The sequence below is a fragment of the Ascaphus truei genome, chromosome 1 (genome assembly GCF_040206685.1).
Source record: "Ascaphus truei isolate aAscTru1 chromosome 1, aAscTru1.hap1, whole genome shotgun sequence".
In the NCBI taxonomy this organism is placed as follows: Eukaryota; Metazoa; Chordata; class Amphibia; order Anura; family Ascaphidae; genus Ascaphus; species Ascaphus truei.
Window position 1 is genome coordinate 245,423,105 of NC_134483.1, and position 18,535 is coordinate 245,441,639.

The following is an 18,535-nucleotide window of genomic DNA, read 5'->3' on the forward strand; positions in this document are numbered from 1 at the left end:
CTAATCAAGTATTATTTTAAGTTATCTTCTTTTTTGCATTTCAACAATATCAACAATCTGTCCTCTACATAAAAAGAAGTATAGTATGATTAGTAAAAACAAAAAGCAGTGTTTCTTCTAAAAGGTTATTTATTCATATGGAACAAAATCTATTGCAAAAAATTAAGGATGATGAATACTTACTTATTTAGTACACTGCTGTGCAGTGCATGGCAGGAAAAGCCTCGGAGCAACATTCACATTCATTGCAGTAAAATATCATAAATTCATAATTTAAAAGATTTTATTAGAATAATATTGAATTACTTTATATGTAAAACTGTTCTATTATGTTAAATCTTATAAGCAACATGCTATAGCTATAAAATCAGAGATTAATTGCATACATGACAAATTTATGTTAAATGTTTTAAACATTGCTACCCTCTTATGCAATATAGACATAGGGCGCATTTGCGAAGTAGTCTTCTCCCCCACAAGACACCTTCAGTCCCATTGACTTAAATGGGCTGTAAGGCATCCTCCAGTGTTGCAAAGTGCCTTATGGGAGAAGGCCGCTTTGTAAATATGGCTGTTAATGTCAATGTAACTTTCCAATAAATCATTTGATATGTAGAACTGCTCGTTTCGGCTGTAGCACTGCACACAGATTTAGTATTTATTATAAACACTAAACACGTCTCCATTAAAACAAAACTTAAGATGCCAAAAGTCAAGGGAAAAACTGCATTCTATGAACTTCTAACTTGTTAGCGGTTATAACTGGCACTAGGATCTGCATGTCCACTTGTATTTGTGCTCTACTGTCAACAGAAATGAACATGTTGAGCTGGAAAAATGCATAGAATCGTTATTCTATACATTTATAAAACACACTTTGTACTGTATGTATTACACAATGCATGTTTATAAATGTATAGTATTACAACTCTGTGCATTATTATATTTCCACATTTAATTTCTGATGACATTTCTTTGCTATCTCCAGAAGTGACATGAACCCGTGCTCTGTGGGGCCTCTCACGAGTTTGTCTAGTCTAGCAACAGGAGAAGAGAAGCATAACGGAGCCCACCACTATACTACACCGGCATCTAGGCACTACCAAAATAAAAGAACCGGCACCACACTAGTACATCTACCAAAAAAAAGCCAATATACGAGCACAGTTTAACATTAGTCCGTAAAATCCTCAGATCATGAGGCACCTAAGCAGCTCAATAAATATATTTTTTTTTTTATTTTAAAAACACACCTTTGACTACTTGCACAAGTTAATTCAGAGGTTTCCAAAGCAATCCTTATTTTGAGACAGTATATTGTAATCCAGATCAGATATATGAATAAACTACATCATAGAAATATGGATACTAGGTAGCACTCCTGCTTTATTGAACCAGATAATCTCATCTGAACTTTGTTTTCCAGTTTCTAGATTTAGACAAGTCAATAGTAATTTTATTTATATCTGCTGCTTTTTGAGTAGTCGCACACAGTTTTTACCTAGTACTGATTACTGTTCAGTTATTAATAGGCTCATAATTTAATTCAATTGAAAGATGTTCAATGTTTTGCCTCTAAAAATCCTCTAATTGTCTAAGATTCCCATAACAAGCAGAATCTTGCATATTACAGTGCCATGGGTTCTGAGCTTACTGGGACTGTGTTAATTTCTAACTGGCAACAGTTGTTTGGAGGTAGCTGGCCCCTCCTCCCAGAGCTCACCCCTGCCCACCTTTTTAACTTGGGAGGTTTTTACATTTTGCTGTATGAACAGGACTCACTGTGGTTGTTTTCCCTCATACAGAGGCAAAAGAAAAAGGTCCACAGTTTAATGTTAGGACCTGCACAATTTGGTTATACCTGACGTGGTATGCAGGCTTATGACGCTTTGGCCAAAGGGTTTAACTAAATAACCAAGAAAAATATTATTGACGTATTTACACTTTATACCATGTTTTGTCAATTGGATGTAGCATTGGGCTCCTCTGTCTTTTGTTGTTTACATTTGCCACGCTCAGTAACACTCCTTTTACACATACATACATACATACTGTGGTGGGTGTTGGGGTTTGAGCTTAATGGGAGTGTGTGATATTACAGCGCCAACATACAAATCCTTACTAGATCTACAGAGTACACTTTATGCAATACCAAGTTTGGGCATTTATATGGGCATTTGAAATAAAGTTCCAGTGCATAAAACCAGAGAAAATTTGCATAAATCTGCATAAGTTTCATACAGTTCAGAATTTCTTACAATGAGCCAAGATCAGAGAAATTCGGAAAGTATACAAAGAAATACATCAAGATGCTTAGTCCATTGTATATAGGCTATATATATTTTTTTTCCCTCTCATTTATATATTATGAACTAATCATCTTCATCCACTACAAGCGGGTAAGATGTCTGGTACAACAAGACAAGAGAGACATGTAAGTGTACATCATACATTTATTACTGAACAACCCTCTCAACTCCAAAATTGGACACAGGGATTCAAATAAAAGAAAATCATTGCACTACTTCGTAAAGCATTACTAGTAACTCTCATAAAAATTTTACAAATTTTGTTAAAAATGTATCAAGCCTTCAAATGATTTGGTTATAGATATTTATAATACATTTACAACGGTCATGTTAAATGATACAATGGAGTATGAACAAAAATTCTCAACAAAGATATGAATCCAACAAAACCCATAAACTTTCAATTGCAAATCTGAACACAAATAGCAAAATGAGGTAACTTTAAATGTACCAAGAGGGGGCGGGGGAGGGGGGAGAACCCAAAAATCACGCTCCCTTTCAAGAACGCCTTAAGATAATTCAGCTGAACCATTTCCTCAGAGAAAAGCCCCTTTAGGAAAATACTGTAACAGTGGCAAGATTAGTTAAATTACAAAGAAAAACAAACATTATTCCAATGGAATCCTGAATTTATCTGCAGGCCTTGATTATCCACTAATGGACATCTGCAAAATAAAACTGTAAAAAAAAAAAAAAAAAAAAAAAAAAACAATTCATGCAATTAACACAACAGTGGCAGATATGCGGAAGCCAATATTTGAGAAAGGTTTCGGGAGAGAGATGACAACAAACATATCTGTATTGATGTATGTGCAGGCACCACCGCAGGCTAGGGCTAGAGGCATAGATATACAAGTGGCAGTGACAGCGTCCTTGATCATCCTTTAGCTGCTGGCTTTAAAAAAAAAAAAATCGGAAGTTTGTAGTCCGTGAGCTGGTTCAGAACACATGCATGTGTGCTTTTTATATACTTATGTCTTTTTAGTTCATTCTAACCACAGGAAGCAAGTCCGCATGAGTCCCATGCAAAACAAAGAAGCATCCCAGAAGTACCAGCCTCCAGAGTGCAACTACAAAACTCTTAAACGTGACCATACTGCCTTAAAACTCTTTAACAAAAAACTTGGGAAAATTGCATTGTGCCAAATAGAACAATAAAATATTACGGTGTGCCTAGATTTTTTATTTTTTTTGCATTTAGCTCAGTCTATGCTAGAAAAAGTGCGAGGCTTGCATGCTTCAATAAAGTGAATATTGAGTGTAGTAGTGTCATCAATACATCTAAAAAAGGATTCCCAGATATATATATATATATATATTCAAAAATAAAAAAAAGGATTGGTAGCATTATAAGAGTGTGGTATATAATTTATTTAGCCATTATACGATTTCATTAATTTAATAAAAATAAGAGTGACATAACATCCAGTGGCTGGTTAGTTTAAGCAAAGTTTAATTCTGCAACACATTTAAAATGATATTGAAAGCAGCATCCTTTTTCCACTTAGATTCCATTTTTGTTTCAAAATGCTCTGTGTTCTTTCCAGGTATCTATGTTTATATTAAAAAAAAAAAAAAAATGTTGTTGTACTCAGGTCTTGTGTTATGGAGGCAATAGTGTCTAAAAACCATATGCAAATTGTGCTTTTGTTTTAATCCAATGAACCACAAGCTCGGAAAAGTTGGAAGGGCAAGCAGCATGAAGTAACAGAACACTGTCTGAAAAACAGAACTGTGACAAGCACAGCAGCAAACATGCATCAGAAGTTATGACAACAGATACAAACTTAAAGCTGGGGCTGGATACAAAATACAGAAATACTGCTATTTGTGCTGCTTGTTCTATTGCAACCAGAGACTTCTTATGATAAGTATAGAGTAGCATTGCGAAGAAGAAAAATGTGCATCTATATGTTTTAGTTTCATTTTGTTTACATAGACAACTAAGAAAGCTTCGATTTCATTGTGAAGTCCAAAAAACTAGATTCTAGAAGAAGCATTTGTAGTGTTGAAAAGACAACTTGCGGTTTCTTGAATTAGAATTACTCCAGTGCATATAAAGAGGATTGGAGTAAATTGGTTAGATTACCCGGGTATAGCTCAGATTGTTGTTGATGCTTTTTTTGCTTGAGAAACGACAGCAAAATGTTTAAACGTAAATTCTGTTTGTGACTGGCTCAGTTTAAACAGGAAATAAGACCTACGTTGTATTGCACTTCAATGCTAGATTTTACCATGAGCTCACATACAGCAGCAGTTTATCATGGTAACGGAAGAGTGCATCCAGCAGTAAAAATATAGAATACATTTTAAAAAAAATATGCAGGAGATTTATTTTCGTCTTCTGTTTTACAGGTTTTAAAAAAAAAAAAAATGATGTTTAGATGTGCGTCTTTCCCCCACCTAGGAATTCAGACACCTTGGTGTACAGAAAACAAGCTGCCAAATAAAGGAAACTGAACATTTCATGCATTAGTGACAATTCATTATGTAAATGGTTAAAATGAGGCAGCATAAAACAAAAGGGATCAGAAAAGAGTAAATACATGGGTTGCTGTGGATGTTGATTCCTTAACTCCAAATAAAGGATAGTAAAGGATTACGTCAAATGAAAGCCCATTCAAGCAGCTCCATAATGGTACAATAATAAGTTCAGTTGTAAGTATATGGGACAGCCTTTGTGAACCTCACATATGGCTATGTGAGGCCTGCAACTGATGACGTATCAAAAGAGCAAACCCAACCTTTCCTCAGTTAGACATTCAGTGTGATTCCACTGACTTAGATTAAGAGGGTGTCTCACTATTAAGATTTATGAAAATTCATAAGAGCCTAGCTTTGCTTTTAAACTCCTCAATTCCTGCATACACACACCTTTATAATGCACAAGGAACATTCCACTAAACTATTGGGGAGAAAAAAAACAACTAACTGTACATTTTATGCACCCCTGAGAACAGTTAAAGACAAAATCAGGAAAGTGGACAATCAGTTTACTAGACAAATTTATACATTTTTGTCATTTTGTTAGTGCATGGCTAACCAAAGGACATTTTGAATTGAGAATGCAGCGTAACGCTGGATGTGCAGCTAATACAGTGTTTACACTCCAGGTATTCCAGTACTAAAGAATTGAAAGCAGATGCAAAGATATAAATGCACATTTTTCTTTTCCTGCAGTGGCACACATGCAAAAAATTACTAAAATAAGGTAAATCATACATGTTAAAAAAAAATAACCTTTTCCTTTGATACTTTTTCATATACCAGTAAATATGTTGGGGGAGGAGTAAATATTAAATGCCTAAAAACTGCTACAACCTTAGCATTCAGTGTGCAACTGCAAACACAAGAAAATAAACCAGTGTACAGTACTAGTACTGTTTAAATAACACAAGATTATACATTGCAGCATAAGTAATACTACACACATACGTTCTCAGTACATGCTGGTATATAGGTTCCCAAACACACAGGCTCGCACACATGCGCCCAACACAAGCAAACGCACAAACCCACGTTGCTACTAACACACGCTTACATTCCATCCATCCGCACTCACAGTATCTGAAGGCTCTATAATAAAAAGGTAGATTGCTAAATTGTTTGGAGCTACCACTTTTTTTTTTTTCCTTTTAAATATAAAAGCACATGCTAAAAGATCACGTCCACTGTAATCTTGCAGCAAAACACTCGGAATGATCACACGAAAACCAGGGAATGTTAGTGCACACACAAAATTAAGCTAAGAAATATAAAAAATAATAATCTTTGGAGTCCCAATCACACTGTTAGTATAACAATCCCATAATTGTGAAGACTAATTAGAAGCTTTATAATTGATTAAATCACACAGTGCAAAGAGAGGTCCATTGACCCTTTTTTGTAAAGGAGTAGGCTGGAAGCCACACGGGTTAAGTTCAATGGATAGTTTGTGTGTAATATATATACACACACACACACACACACACACACACACACACACACACACACACAGATACACACACACGATGTGACTAGGAACACTCAAGCTAGTATTGTGCTCTGAGATTGGTTATTCGGAATCACGATGTACTTCTGAAGCATCAGCTCGACAAATTGGGCAGGTACGATTTGCCTAAAAATAAAAATATAGAAAAACAAGGCTTTACTGACTGGACAACATTGCTTGGAAAATAAATAAATGTAAAAAAAAGGCAGAATGACAGAACGCAGACTACACAAAAAAATAAAAAGCTCTCAACAACCAAACAAAAAGTTCACTTTTTACACGGTTTCCAACTGAACAACATTTCTTTGAATATTAAACAAGCAAGCACAAACAGGTTGTTGGGGGCTAAAGTGATCCACAAAAAAAAAAAAAAGAAAGAAGAAGTGGCGCTCACACTAAAATATAGTTTTACGGCCATGGGTCCTAGCAACAGTAAAAAAAATATCAGGCAATGTATCCCCAGTTGGGGAAAGATGCAGCACTCAATGTTTTCATAAAGTGAAATGTTTGACAGATCGACGAGAGTTTCACATTGTAGAACTGGAACGCTGATCTGTCAATAAACATCTCACATTATGAAGACAGAGTGAAGCATCCTTCCCCAACAGCGGCTACATTTAATCAGGGCTCCCTTTTGAACATCTTATAACTAAAGTAGAGCAAATTGGCAACACTACAATATGCAGGTTATGTTCCCTCAATCTTGTGTGTTAAATGTTTTTATTGAACATGCACTGAGCCTCTGTCACAATGTGGACAGAATATAAACTTAGAGGGTGCCTTCATAGAAAACTGTAAACAGAAAATAGAATAAATCTTGATTTTCAAGTCATATATTTACAATATTTTTTTTTTTAAACAAACAAAAACCTGTAATCAGACAGTTGTTTTAGTGAAATAAATTGATTGTGTGTCTCGGTTCACAGTATTACAAAAATATATATATATACAGCTAAACCCCGTTATAACGCGCCTCGTTATACCGCGATTCGGTTATAACGCGGTTTTCCCGTGGCTCCCGTTTTTAAAAAAAAAAATTAAAATATTTTTTTTAAAAAAATTTTTTACATTTTTTTTTGCACACTGCACACACTCACTGCACACACACTGCTCATTGCTCACACTGCCACACTGCACACACACTGCACACTGCACACACACTGCTCATTGCTCACACTGACACACTGCACACACTCACTGCACACACACTGCTCATTGCTCACTGCCACACTGCACACACACTGCACACTGCACACACACTGCTCATTGCTCACACTGACACACTGCACACACACTGACCACACTCACGCACACACACACACTTACGCACACTCACGCACACTTACAGACACTCACACACTCACACACTCACACACACACACACTTACACACACTTAGACACTCACACACACTCACACACACTTACACACACTCACACACACTCACACTCACACACACTCACACACACTCACACACACTTACACACTCACAGACACTCACAGACACTCACACACACTCACACACACTTACACACACTTACACACACTTACACACACACACACACTCAGACACTTACACACACTCACAGACACACCCACACTCACACACCCATATACACACACACACTTTCTCTCCCATATATACATACACACACACTCTCTCACTCTACACAGACGGGCCGCGACCAGCACCACCACCCGCTCCCCCCCCTCCTCCCGCGCAGGCAGCGGGAGCACCGGGGACAGCGGTGGGGAGAAGAAACCCCCCGCTACAACCTCCATGCAGGCAGCATGGTTCTGAGGTAAGCGGCGACCTGAGGGACATCCCCACTCCCATCTCCTGCCCCGCGGCCTGTCCCGCGGTGACAGGGTGAAGCGGGGACAGGAGGGACATCCCCGCTCCCATCTCCTGCCCCGCGGCCTGTCCCGAGGTGACAGGGGGAAGCGGGGACAGGAGGGACATCCCCGCTCCCATCTCCTGCCCCGCGGCCTGTCCCGCGGTGACAGGGTGAAGCGGGGACAGGAGGGACATCCCCGCTCCCATCTCCTGCCCCGCGGCCTGTCCCGAGGTGACAGGGGGAAGCGGGGACAGGAGGGACATCCCCGCTCCCATCTCCTGCCCCGCGGCCTGTCCCGAGGTGACAGGGGGAAGCGGGGACAGGAGAGACATCCCCGCTCCCATCTCCTGCCCCGCGGCCTGTCCCGCGGTGACAGGGGGAAGCGGGGAGCGGAGGGACATGCCCGCTCCCATCTCCTGTCCCGCGGGATGAATATGCGCTAAAGCGCGGCGGCCATTTTTTTTTCTCGCGACCCCGTTAGTAACGCGGTGGTCTCGGGGTGGACCCCGAGACCCGCGTTATAACGGGGTTTAGCTGTATATATATATTTTTTTTTTTTTAAACATGTTATGTGTACTGACCAAATATTTACCAGCTTCACATCTGGATCAATTACTCAGCCTCTGGGCTGTAGTACAGTACTTTATAAGCACTGTTGTTGCCTTTTGATGACTCAATGCTAATACAATGAACTAAAAAGTTAATGCAACAGCACTGCTATAAGGTCGTTGTAAGGAGTTCCTGGAATAAGAAATCCATCAATGTTCTACTTGCAAGGTAACTTGGGCTAAAAAGACGTCATTGGATACAGAAGATACTCACCTTGAGCCATTTGTCGACACACTTGGCATGGAATTCATGGTTGCACGGTAAGACTCTAAGTAGCTGCCTTGACTCAAAATCACACATGCATACTACACATCTTGAGAGAAAAAAAAAAAAAAAACCTGTTAAATAATACTTCTATTGCATAGCTCTAAATAGAACTTCACAGGTTAATTAGGTACTAGCTCAAAATACCTTGCAACATGCAACTGTGATGTGTGAAGCACAAGGAGATAAAGATGTGTGAAAGAGTTAGGGGGGCCTGATCTAGGGTTCCCAACTGCCACACCAGTTTAATCAGCTATGCGGTCCCCTCCAAACTACTCACATGGTCCTATACTTTTCCAAAAAATATATTTTGAATACAATTACTACCAAGTAAAAACAAAAAAAAGTCTTACTTTATTATTGTTAATAGATTACCTTTAACATTTATTATCACATTTTATACAATGCTCCATCATGGGAAAAGTACCAATATACTGCAAAGACTACTAATATTTGATGCATATTAAATGTTTTGAAAAATGTATGCACTATATGGCTCAGAACTGAACATCACTGTACTTACAAAGTCTGCTCTGATTGATGGTTGTTTGGGTTAAACCTATAAGATGGAAGTTGTTCAATATCTGCTTTTGTTAGTCCTCGTGGTTTGGCTTCGCCTAGTCTTTCTGCAAGATTTAGCAATGCCTGCAATGAAAACAAAAGGCTCATTTGTAAATATATGCCTCAAAATGTATCCCTTCCAAAACGTTAGGTTCACCTGGATCAGAGGTCAAACTTGGATTACGCTAATAACAGGTTCTCCCTAGCATTATTAGAATTTTGACTTTATTCCTAAATAGAGTTAAAGTTTGAATTAACAGACATTAAGAAAAATCTGCAAGCATGTTTCTATTATGTTAATCAAAGCACTTGTCATGACAGAAAAATAAACAGAAACCACATTAAGTTACTTGTGAAAGAATTTTCACAAACAGTAAATGCCACCTGAAAAAAAGGTGGTTCTTGAAACTGAGTCTGTCAATAGCAAAACTATTTTTGTTATTATATACACACAAACCTCATAGTTTTCCACCTCCCCATCTTCTACATCCAACTCAAAGCTAAACGCTGGTCCTACAGTGGGAGGCACTGGAAGCATCGATCTACAGAAAGAGAAACAAAAACATTTTGTTTACGGATATAGTTTAAATCACAAGACTTCACATGGTAAAATCGTTGTTTTGTACAGTTTGAGTAGTGTTTGTACATTTCCGTTTTGTTTTTTTTACATCACACATGTGCTCTTGGATATGTTTGTGCATCATATTTAAAAGTAGCATTTTTAATAAAATTCGTTTACACAGGCCTTGCAGGTGTGTATAGGTCAATTCTCCTATTGCACATTTAAAGGCAAGATAGCCTTTAGTGACATTTGATAACTAACCTGTTTCTTGTAACAGAACAAAGTCTAAAGTGATACGAACCCCTTTACTGTCATTTTCTGAGATAGCCAAATACAGCATAAAATAAATAAAACCATTTCCCCTTCAATTATGCAAAATCTGACTTCAATCTGATTTACTCATTGTTTTCCTCATAAAAACCCTAGAAAATGTGTAACTAGTGATTATATCAGCAGATATCCAACAACACAAAACTTTCTAAAGCATGAAAATATGGCTAGTAGCTTCAAATAAAAGCTCTAGCAAAAATATTTATAGATCACAAATGTTTTCCTCTGGACCAATTAAATATTTTAAAATGCAATTTAAAATCCTAATTTTACTTGGAATACATACATAAGAATCTTTATAGATAAAATTTGAAAATGTAGAACTAAAATCTACCTTGCATTAAAAAAAATAAGTTTTGAAACTGGAAAATTATGGTATAGTATATAGACATATAGCTGCCAATATCTACAAATTGAGTTTCCTTGTCTCTTGCTCCCTCTGGTGATTTTCTGTTACACATTTTCTTTCTGACATTAAATTTGGGTTACCTAAAAAAAAAAAAAACCTATATGTATAAATGAATACGGAGAACTGCTTTGCTGGAATAATTCTGAAACCGTGCAATTACTTATCATTTGGCTGCAGTGCTTAATACTTGGACCGCTAGCGATGGAGAATTATAGGAAAAAGATCAGAAGACACAGCTTGCGGAGGGGAGAACAAGTTAGGTCAGAAGATATTGCTGGACTGTATCATGCTGCTAATGATCACTCCACCAAGCTCCAAATATGCAAGTAACCAAAGTTGTAGCAATGTTTTTTGTACTACTTGTACAACTTAAAAATCATTTTAGTCCTGCTTTCCTTCATTGGATGGACCAAAAAGACATGGCAGTGTCTGTGCGTATAGGTGTATACTAATCACCACACAGGTACAACTACCCAAATCAGGAAATATTGTACCAATCTCTGCTATATACATTTCAAAATTCTGGTCAGTCGTTTTTAAACCTTTGCGGCTTGTATGCATTATGTATGCATTATGGATATGAGGGGATAACAGATTATTTTTTTTGCCATAACAGACATTATGTTAATAAAAAACACGTTTATTGCAAACAAAACACTTACAGAACATAGGGTAACAGGCTTGGATGGTAAGGAGGTGGTGGTATTGGCTGTTGTGATCGATATCTGCTACGCCCAGTTATTCTTCGAGGCATAAATGGAGGATAAGGCTGTAATGAGAAAATAGGATATGCTCTAGTCATATGTTTAAAAGCAAACAAATCAGAAAGACAATAGCTGTAGCTGAACTCCAATATGTGCAAAAGTACACAGAGAAATAGTTAATGTTAAGAGTCCACTAAGAGGAAAATATGCCGACCCAAATTGTGCAGTGTACATTTTAATTATGCTAGTCCAATGTAAAATCAGCCTATTAGAACTGAATTCTCTACAAGGGCTAAAGCGAGAGATTAGCACGCAACCATTTTTGACCACCAAGGACATCACCCTTTTCTCTAAACAGATTCCTGTAATCCAAGCAGTAATTTTAGGAATTAATCATTTTCTTGTCAAAAACAAACCTGTATTTACACGGCAACATATCAAAAAAATGCACACAAAAGCATAACATCTTAAACAAAAACATGGCGTCTTAGTCTATATAGCACCCTTAATTTCTAAGTACACAACACTTTAAAGGTGATTTTTTTTTTTAACATTGTATATTAAAGTTAAGCATTCAATTTTTAAAAGCCAGTTGCTACTTTGCCATTTGTGACGTTCCCTATGCTGCAGGAAGTCCCAATTACAGACAATGTATTCTCGCATAACACTTAAGAATACTGTATGCAGGAAGATACAGTTTCTAAATTACAGTACAACTGCTAAAGAAACTCTCAAATGAAAATTTATATCAAAATAACACCTTTCAGACACCCTCTCAATGTTGCCAAATAATCCATGTGAGAGAGAACATAAATGACATCACAGAAAGTGACAGCTTGGCATGCAGAACAATGAAAATGGCAGCAGAGGAAACCATGAAGTGCATTACTTTGTATGATTGAACTCATTTTAGTTATAGTCTCTCTCTAAAATCGATTTAAAACCGCTACGAAAATGTTTTTTTTGTGTAACTTTTTGTTAAAGCTATAATAAAGCATGTTTTGCAGTTTATAATAACCAATCTAAATAATCAATACTTACAGTTCCAAAGGAAACCTCCTGGTGCAAAGGATCATGCGTTATGAACTGTAGTGGGGCAGAGGGTTGCAGCGTTGGGGCATGGGCAGATGGAGAGTAAGTAAATCCTCCCACAGGGAGATGTTCACCCAGCAACTCTACTTCATTCTCTATCCTTTGCAGAGGCTGCAGAAAATCCAGTAGAGAGAAAAGATGCTTAACTCCACACAAAACATTTTGAGAGCACATACCTCAATGCACTCCGCAGAATTCATTTAGGATGTAAACACTGGAGTTTGTACCGATTGGGATGACCAAAAATTTCATCACCACAAAAAAAAAAAAAAAACACCCAAAGAGACCATATAAACATGTCACAATGTCTGAAACCAATGTTATAAATGGGGAGGTTGTTGTTACAATTGTGTACAATACAAGATTGAGGCATGTATGCATCTACCTACCCAGAAATCTTGGGAGACAGTTGAGAAACCAACCTAGTTGTTTGCCCTGCTACCCAGATTCCTTTCAATTTACAAGCAATTTGGGTCTTTATTGTAGAAAAATAGAAGCTCTCCATAGGAAACCTTTGTCCAATAGAGGGCAGCTCCTCAGAACAGTTATTACACGGGTTAACAGGTGTAAACCCTGTTTGTAATATGAGGCACTTGTTACAAGCCATGAAGTACACTTCATATTGCACCTAATCCACATAAAAAGTGCTTGAAACAATTGGCATATAATATTCAAGTAAAAAGCCCACTGACTGATTAGACTGGCGACAGAAACCCTTTTTGTCCAGCTCAAAGTGAAGAAAACAGATTTTTCTCCCAGAGGGAAGACGTCCAAATGTAGGCGTAAATCTAATAGTTTAATTGAACAAATGCATGTTGTATACTTCAAGGACCAAAGCTTTTTCCCAATAAACAAAGTAATATTTGCTGCAATTAACAGGATTTATTGGGTTGTTTTTGTTACCTGCATAAATATGTAGAAATATTTTTGACACCCGACAGTGGTAAATTGTATTGAAGCACAAGCATAATAAGGTGTTCTTGAGGGGAAGGCATGATTTAAAAAAAAAAAAAAAAAAAAAATTTTAATCAATAAGGGACAATCTTCCAAACTAGAATACAATTAGCCAAAAGCAATCCCCATTGTAAAACTTCGAATGCCCGTCTATTTTTTTTTGTTTATTTTTCAATTCACAATTTCATAGGGTTTGTGATACCATTGTGTACAATATGAGGGTGGCCAGGGAAACGGGTTTCTGGTGGCCAGAATGTTTGATTTAGGAAAACTGAATGAAATCCCACTCTTATTAATTAGGCAGTCTTAGCTTGATAAAGAGCATTACCTTTTTACAAAGGAAATCACACAGAGCAAAAAAAAAAAAAAAAAGTCTATCATTGCAAAAACAATTTAGTACAGAATATCAAATAGGTGGTGTTTCATTCTTTTTTGGCTATTCTCTTTTCATGTGTGTATTTTAACATTTTGTATACACTTGGATGTAATTGTTGCACCATTTGATATTCTTTGCCAAACATTTTTAGATTGTTCTATAGGGTTCCCTCATAATTGATTCTTTGCATATATGTATAGTGCCTCGTTCAGATGAGGATTTGTGTATATACCTCCATCTAAATCTGTGGCTTTTCTTTTGATACACATTGTGAAAATGGAAAAATAAAATAAAAACTTGAGACAAGCAACATCTACCATTTATCTAGCTGTTGGTTTCATTGTTTTACATATTTAATAGATATGCAAATTGAGGCCCAACAGCTTTACTGTGAAAACAACTAAAACTATGTAGAATACATACTGCTTTTCTTATGACTACCACTGAGTTAGATATATGCACAAAAATGTTTCTAAAAACTGCAGGATTGTTTTACAAAGACCTATGAAAAAAGGGATAAAAATTAAAGCAATTATAATTTTCCAGTGTAACACATTTAAATACTACTTATTGAAAAGATTATTGAAAGTTTGCATTCATCAAAAAGTCAGAAAATATTTAGAACAATTTTGCTTACCGAGCGAGATTGTTGTGTCTGGAAGGGGACAAACTGGCCAGGAGGTGGCAGGTGAGCATGGTGATGTGGAGAAAGGTGCGGTGGATGCAAGAGAAACGGATCACTGGAAATAAGGGGTGGGAAAGCAGCATAGGGCACTGGTAAATGCTGAACTGAGCAAGCCTGAAGCATCTGTGTTAAAAAAATAAAATAAAAATATATATATAATAAAAAGGAGAGAAGGTCAACAAAACGAAAAGCTGCAGGGAAAGCACCAATTTACCAATGAGTTTAGCAGTATAAACAACTTGTTACATAACGACAACACAATGGGTATAGAAACTGGATTTTTCCGTGTTGTGGCTGAACAGTCATTATTACAGATGACACTTACCCCATTAAACACATTTCTCAATTTCTGAGAATAGGATTGCAATTTAAAGGGCTGGTTAAAGAAAAGAAAAAAAAGAAAAAAACACAACTCTAAAATTAGGTAAACAGGAAATGGATCACTTTAAAGACCGGAACAATTTATTTACTACAAACTCAAGTACAAGTGGCACATGTAAAGGAAGAGCTTGATTTTCCCAGAGTAAAGCTAGCCATCTTGCCAAAAGTTGTTTATTTCTTTTTAGCGAGAGGAAATAAAAAAAAGAGAAGGAGTTACGACAAAATAAATCTGCTTACTGGAGGAGGCACACTACAGACAGGTAGGTGCTGTCCACTGAAAACCACAGAACAGCCAGGAACCTGTTGTGTGCTACATGCAGGGATGTGCTGTCCAGTGCAAAGTGGAATCCCATGCGGTGCTACCGTTGTGACTGTGTATGAGACCGGTACTGAACCCTGGTGAATCTGAAGAGAAAGAAGAAGATTTGCATGATCAAAACAGGTCCTTGTAAGATGCCTATTTGTCATGGCACTATAGCCATGCAATACAGATGGTTAAAGAACTTAAATGCGGTTAAAACACGAATGTACAAACACAAATGATTTATTTAATAATTTATTTATCTGTGATCGGAGCACGTGAGATATATATACACATATACACACACACACAGATCAATTATTACAAAATATTTGATGGGTGAATATACAAATTAAAAGGGATGTTGCTAAAATAGTAATTGGATGCTTTTTCGGGCACACTTAGTTAAATTGGATAAGTTACTGTAGTTAAATATAAAAAGAATGCTATGGATGTTTTAATCCGTACTGAAAAATTACTGCAATAATAAAAACCTGCACACCAAGAATATTCAAATTCAAACAATATAAAGAAACTCTGGGTATCCATGGAGGTCTCTTGAGCACAAGTTACTGCCAGAAGTTAAAAATTACTATATTGTTACAAGGAAGAGGAAGCACAATATGGCAAAAAGAGCAAGTCATTTTAACATATTAGCAGGACACAACTTGATCATTCAGGGGCTTGTGCCATAAAATGTAATGTTAAAATAACCTGTATTATTTTCAGTTACCTCACAGCATAAATTATGTTTCTTTCTTTATCTGTCATCTTAAATTGCTTTCTCAATAGAAAGGAGGTTGGAAAAATGTGTGACCGATTTCAAAAGTGATCACATTAAAAAAAAAAGTTCGACTCAACCACATGTTTTAAATCCCACATTAAAAAGTAACACGGTTTCCCCTTTTTATTTGGGTGCCCAGTAGCACAAATGAACGGAGGAAGGAAGAGTAAACCAGATGTACACTAAAATCACTGGCTTTCAAACAGAGCAAATTAAAAAAAAGTCATGTATTTTACGCCCTGACCTAAAAATTGACTATCACGTGCAAAGATAAACACTGAAGTGAATCCGTTTCATACCTGTTCATGAATGTCAACCATGACAGCGTTTTGCTGTGGAGGATGTGCTGCTGGATGCAGCATGCGCGGGGATACATTCGGTGGGTGGAAGGCTCTAGGCTCCTCTATTGCTTGCTGCTGCCCATAGGAGAGATGGTGATAGTTCTCATCTTGGCTAATGGAATTGTGGCGAGACAGACGGTCTCTTCTTCCTCTTTGACGCCTAACAGGAGGACTTAAAAAAAAAAAAAAGAGAGAGAAAACTTGTTGTATTAATGATAAACAAGAAAACAGAAATGGTGTACGGAAATGGTTAGGATACCAGAACATTTTATATACATAATGTGCATCATAGGATGGTATATGGAGTAGTGTTTATGCATATTTAAAAAAAAAAAGAACACATTTAATTTCTTTCCACCAAGCCCGCTTCTTAATTAGTAATAAGCCAGCAGGGGAGACTTTTCATTCACTAAAACGAGACTGCAAATGAACATTGCACATGTAAACAAATTTTAATGAGTTTTAATACACTGAGCAATTTTTGATTTCTATAGCAGGCATAACCACGTCACCAGCAGTGCAAGTTCTTTGTAACTTTTCCATTTGTGATCATTTGTTACCAATATTCCCAGCAGTCGGAGTTGCAAACTGTAACAATAGATAATGTTACCATAGTGATATAAGAATACATTGTAGCTGCTCAGTTACACTGGACTGAAGGATTGATTGAAACTGAAAGTCAGACATTTTGTGAACCCTATGAAGCAGGAGTTTGCTGATCGATTACGGGACAACGAAAATCGATCGGCAGCTTAGGTAATTAGTTTTCAATAAAAAGGTAATAAAAGGCTGCAAGTATTAAAACTTTTTAAACTGCTTGATTGCCTTTTTAATGCTGCCTTTACACATTGTAAGCTTAGGTGCAGGTTTCTACTATACGGGTAACTAAAATAAACCAAATGCTTATCCTGGAGAATAACATTTCTAAAAATAAAATTAAAAAAAAGTTAATGTTTTTGAAATTAAAAAAATTAAAAAAAGAAGTTTAGACAGCAAAGATATAGCAATAGTAGAATTTTTCACGTAGTAAAGCTTGGTTATTAGCCATGTGGTATTGCCATGCAAGTATTTCTCCAACCATGAAGCCAAAAGTCACTTTTAACATCAGAATACATGCTATACGCCTAGAGGTGTAATATAAATGAGCGCACTAACTTCCTGGCAATTTGTCTGAAACTGAACTGCTACAAGTAGTAAGGTCAGCAATTTAGAAAACACTCACAAACCAAGCCTTCAGGGTGTATAATAACTACAGCAACTTCCAAGAAATATTGAACCCAACAATCAAGTCGCCAGGCGAAGGCTGAAGAAGTGCCAGGGCATTTAATATAGAGCGATGTTGGGGGGGGGGGGGGGGGGAACAACACTGAAAGGTAAGGTTTTCAGAACTGCCGTTTAAGGATCTGTAAACACATTTTTTTTTTTACTTCATAATAAAAGACAGATGCACTCTTCCAAACTGACATAAAATTAAGGCAAAAGTAGTATCTGGACATGACCAGGGAGGTTCCAGGCGGTTCCCCTCTCCCCCCGCCTTGTACCCACATGCAACGTACAAATAAAGACAGGAAACGGGAGCTGGAGGTAAAATGGCCGCGGCTATTTATTTATACAGAAAACCTAATGGGGTAAATGCACTCCCTGCCAGAGTGTGCTCCTTTGTCAGGAGGGGGAGGGGACGGTCAGCCGGCCCTCGAACCGCTGACCTCGTGTCCCCTACGCGAGCGGGCTCTCGAGGTCATGGATAACTGACCTTGCCCACTCGTACTCCCCCCGGGCTCAAACGGCCCAGCTCCCAGTCTGGCAAGAACAAGCACCTACCCCCCAAGAGCCGCCGCGACAAAGGCAAAACTGGACAATGACCCCTCCTGCTCGGAACCTCGTCCTTTCACTCAGCACGTTATCAGCTGTTCGTGCTGTAACGGAACAAAGAACCATTAACACGGCATACAATGCATATGTCCACATTCCTGGGAGTACCCTGCCCTGCTCAACCTTCTACTGCAGTTCATTACATGATTGCAATCACTAACTAAGGGGATGGG

General features: G+C 37.5%; 1 protein-coding gene across 3 annotated transcripts in view; it reads right to left on the reverse strand.

Annotated features, from left to right (window-relative positions):
- Window positions 1–2,435: 2,435 nt before the first annotated feature.
- The window catches only part of RNF38 (ring finger protein 38), a 238,907-nt gene continuing 222,807 nt past the window's right edge, over window positions 2,436–18,535 (reverse strand). For all 3 annotated transcript variants that reach the window (XM_075602475.1, XM_075602495.1, XM_075602485.1), the window contains 9 exons: window positions 16,449–16,662; window positions 15,302–15,469; window positions 14,636–14,806; window positions 12,618–12,779; window positions 11,535–11,641; window positions 10,029–10,113; window positions 9,534–9,655; window positions 8,960–9,059; window positions 2,436–6,426 (listed from right to left, as the gene is read on the reverse strand). In XM_075602475.1, the coding sequence (XP_075458590.1) occupies window positions 6,364–6,426; window positions 8,960–9,059; window positions 9,534–9,655; window positions 10,029–10,113; window positions 11,535–11,641; window positions 12,618–12,779; window positions 14,636–14,806; window positions 15,302–15,469; window positions 16,449–16,662 (1,192 nt within the window). In that variant the 3' untranslated portion in view covers window positions 2,436–6,363. The remainder of the gene's footprint in view (window positions 6,427–8,959; window positions 9,060–9,533; window positions 9,656–10,028; window positions 10,114–11,534; window positions 11,642–12,617; window positions 12,780–14,635; window positions 14,807–15,301; window positions 15,470–16,448; window positions 16,663–18,535) is intronic.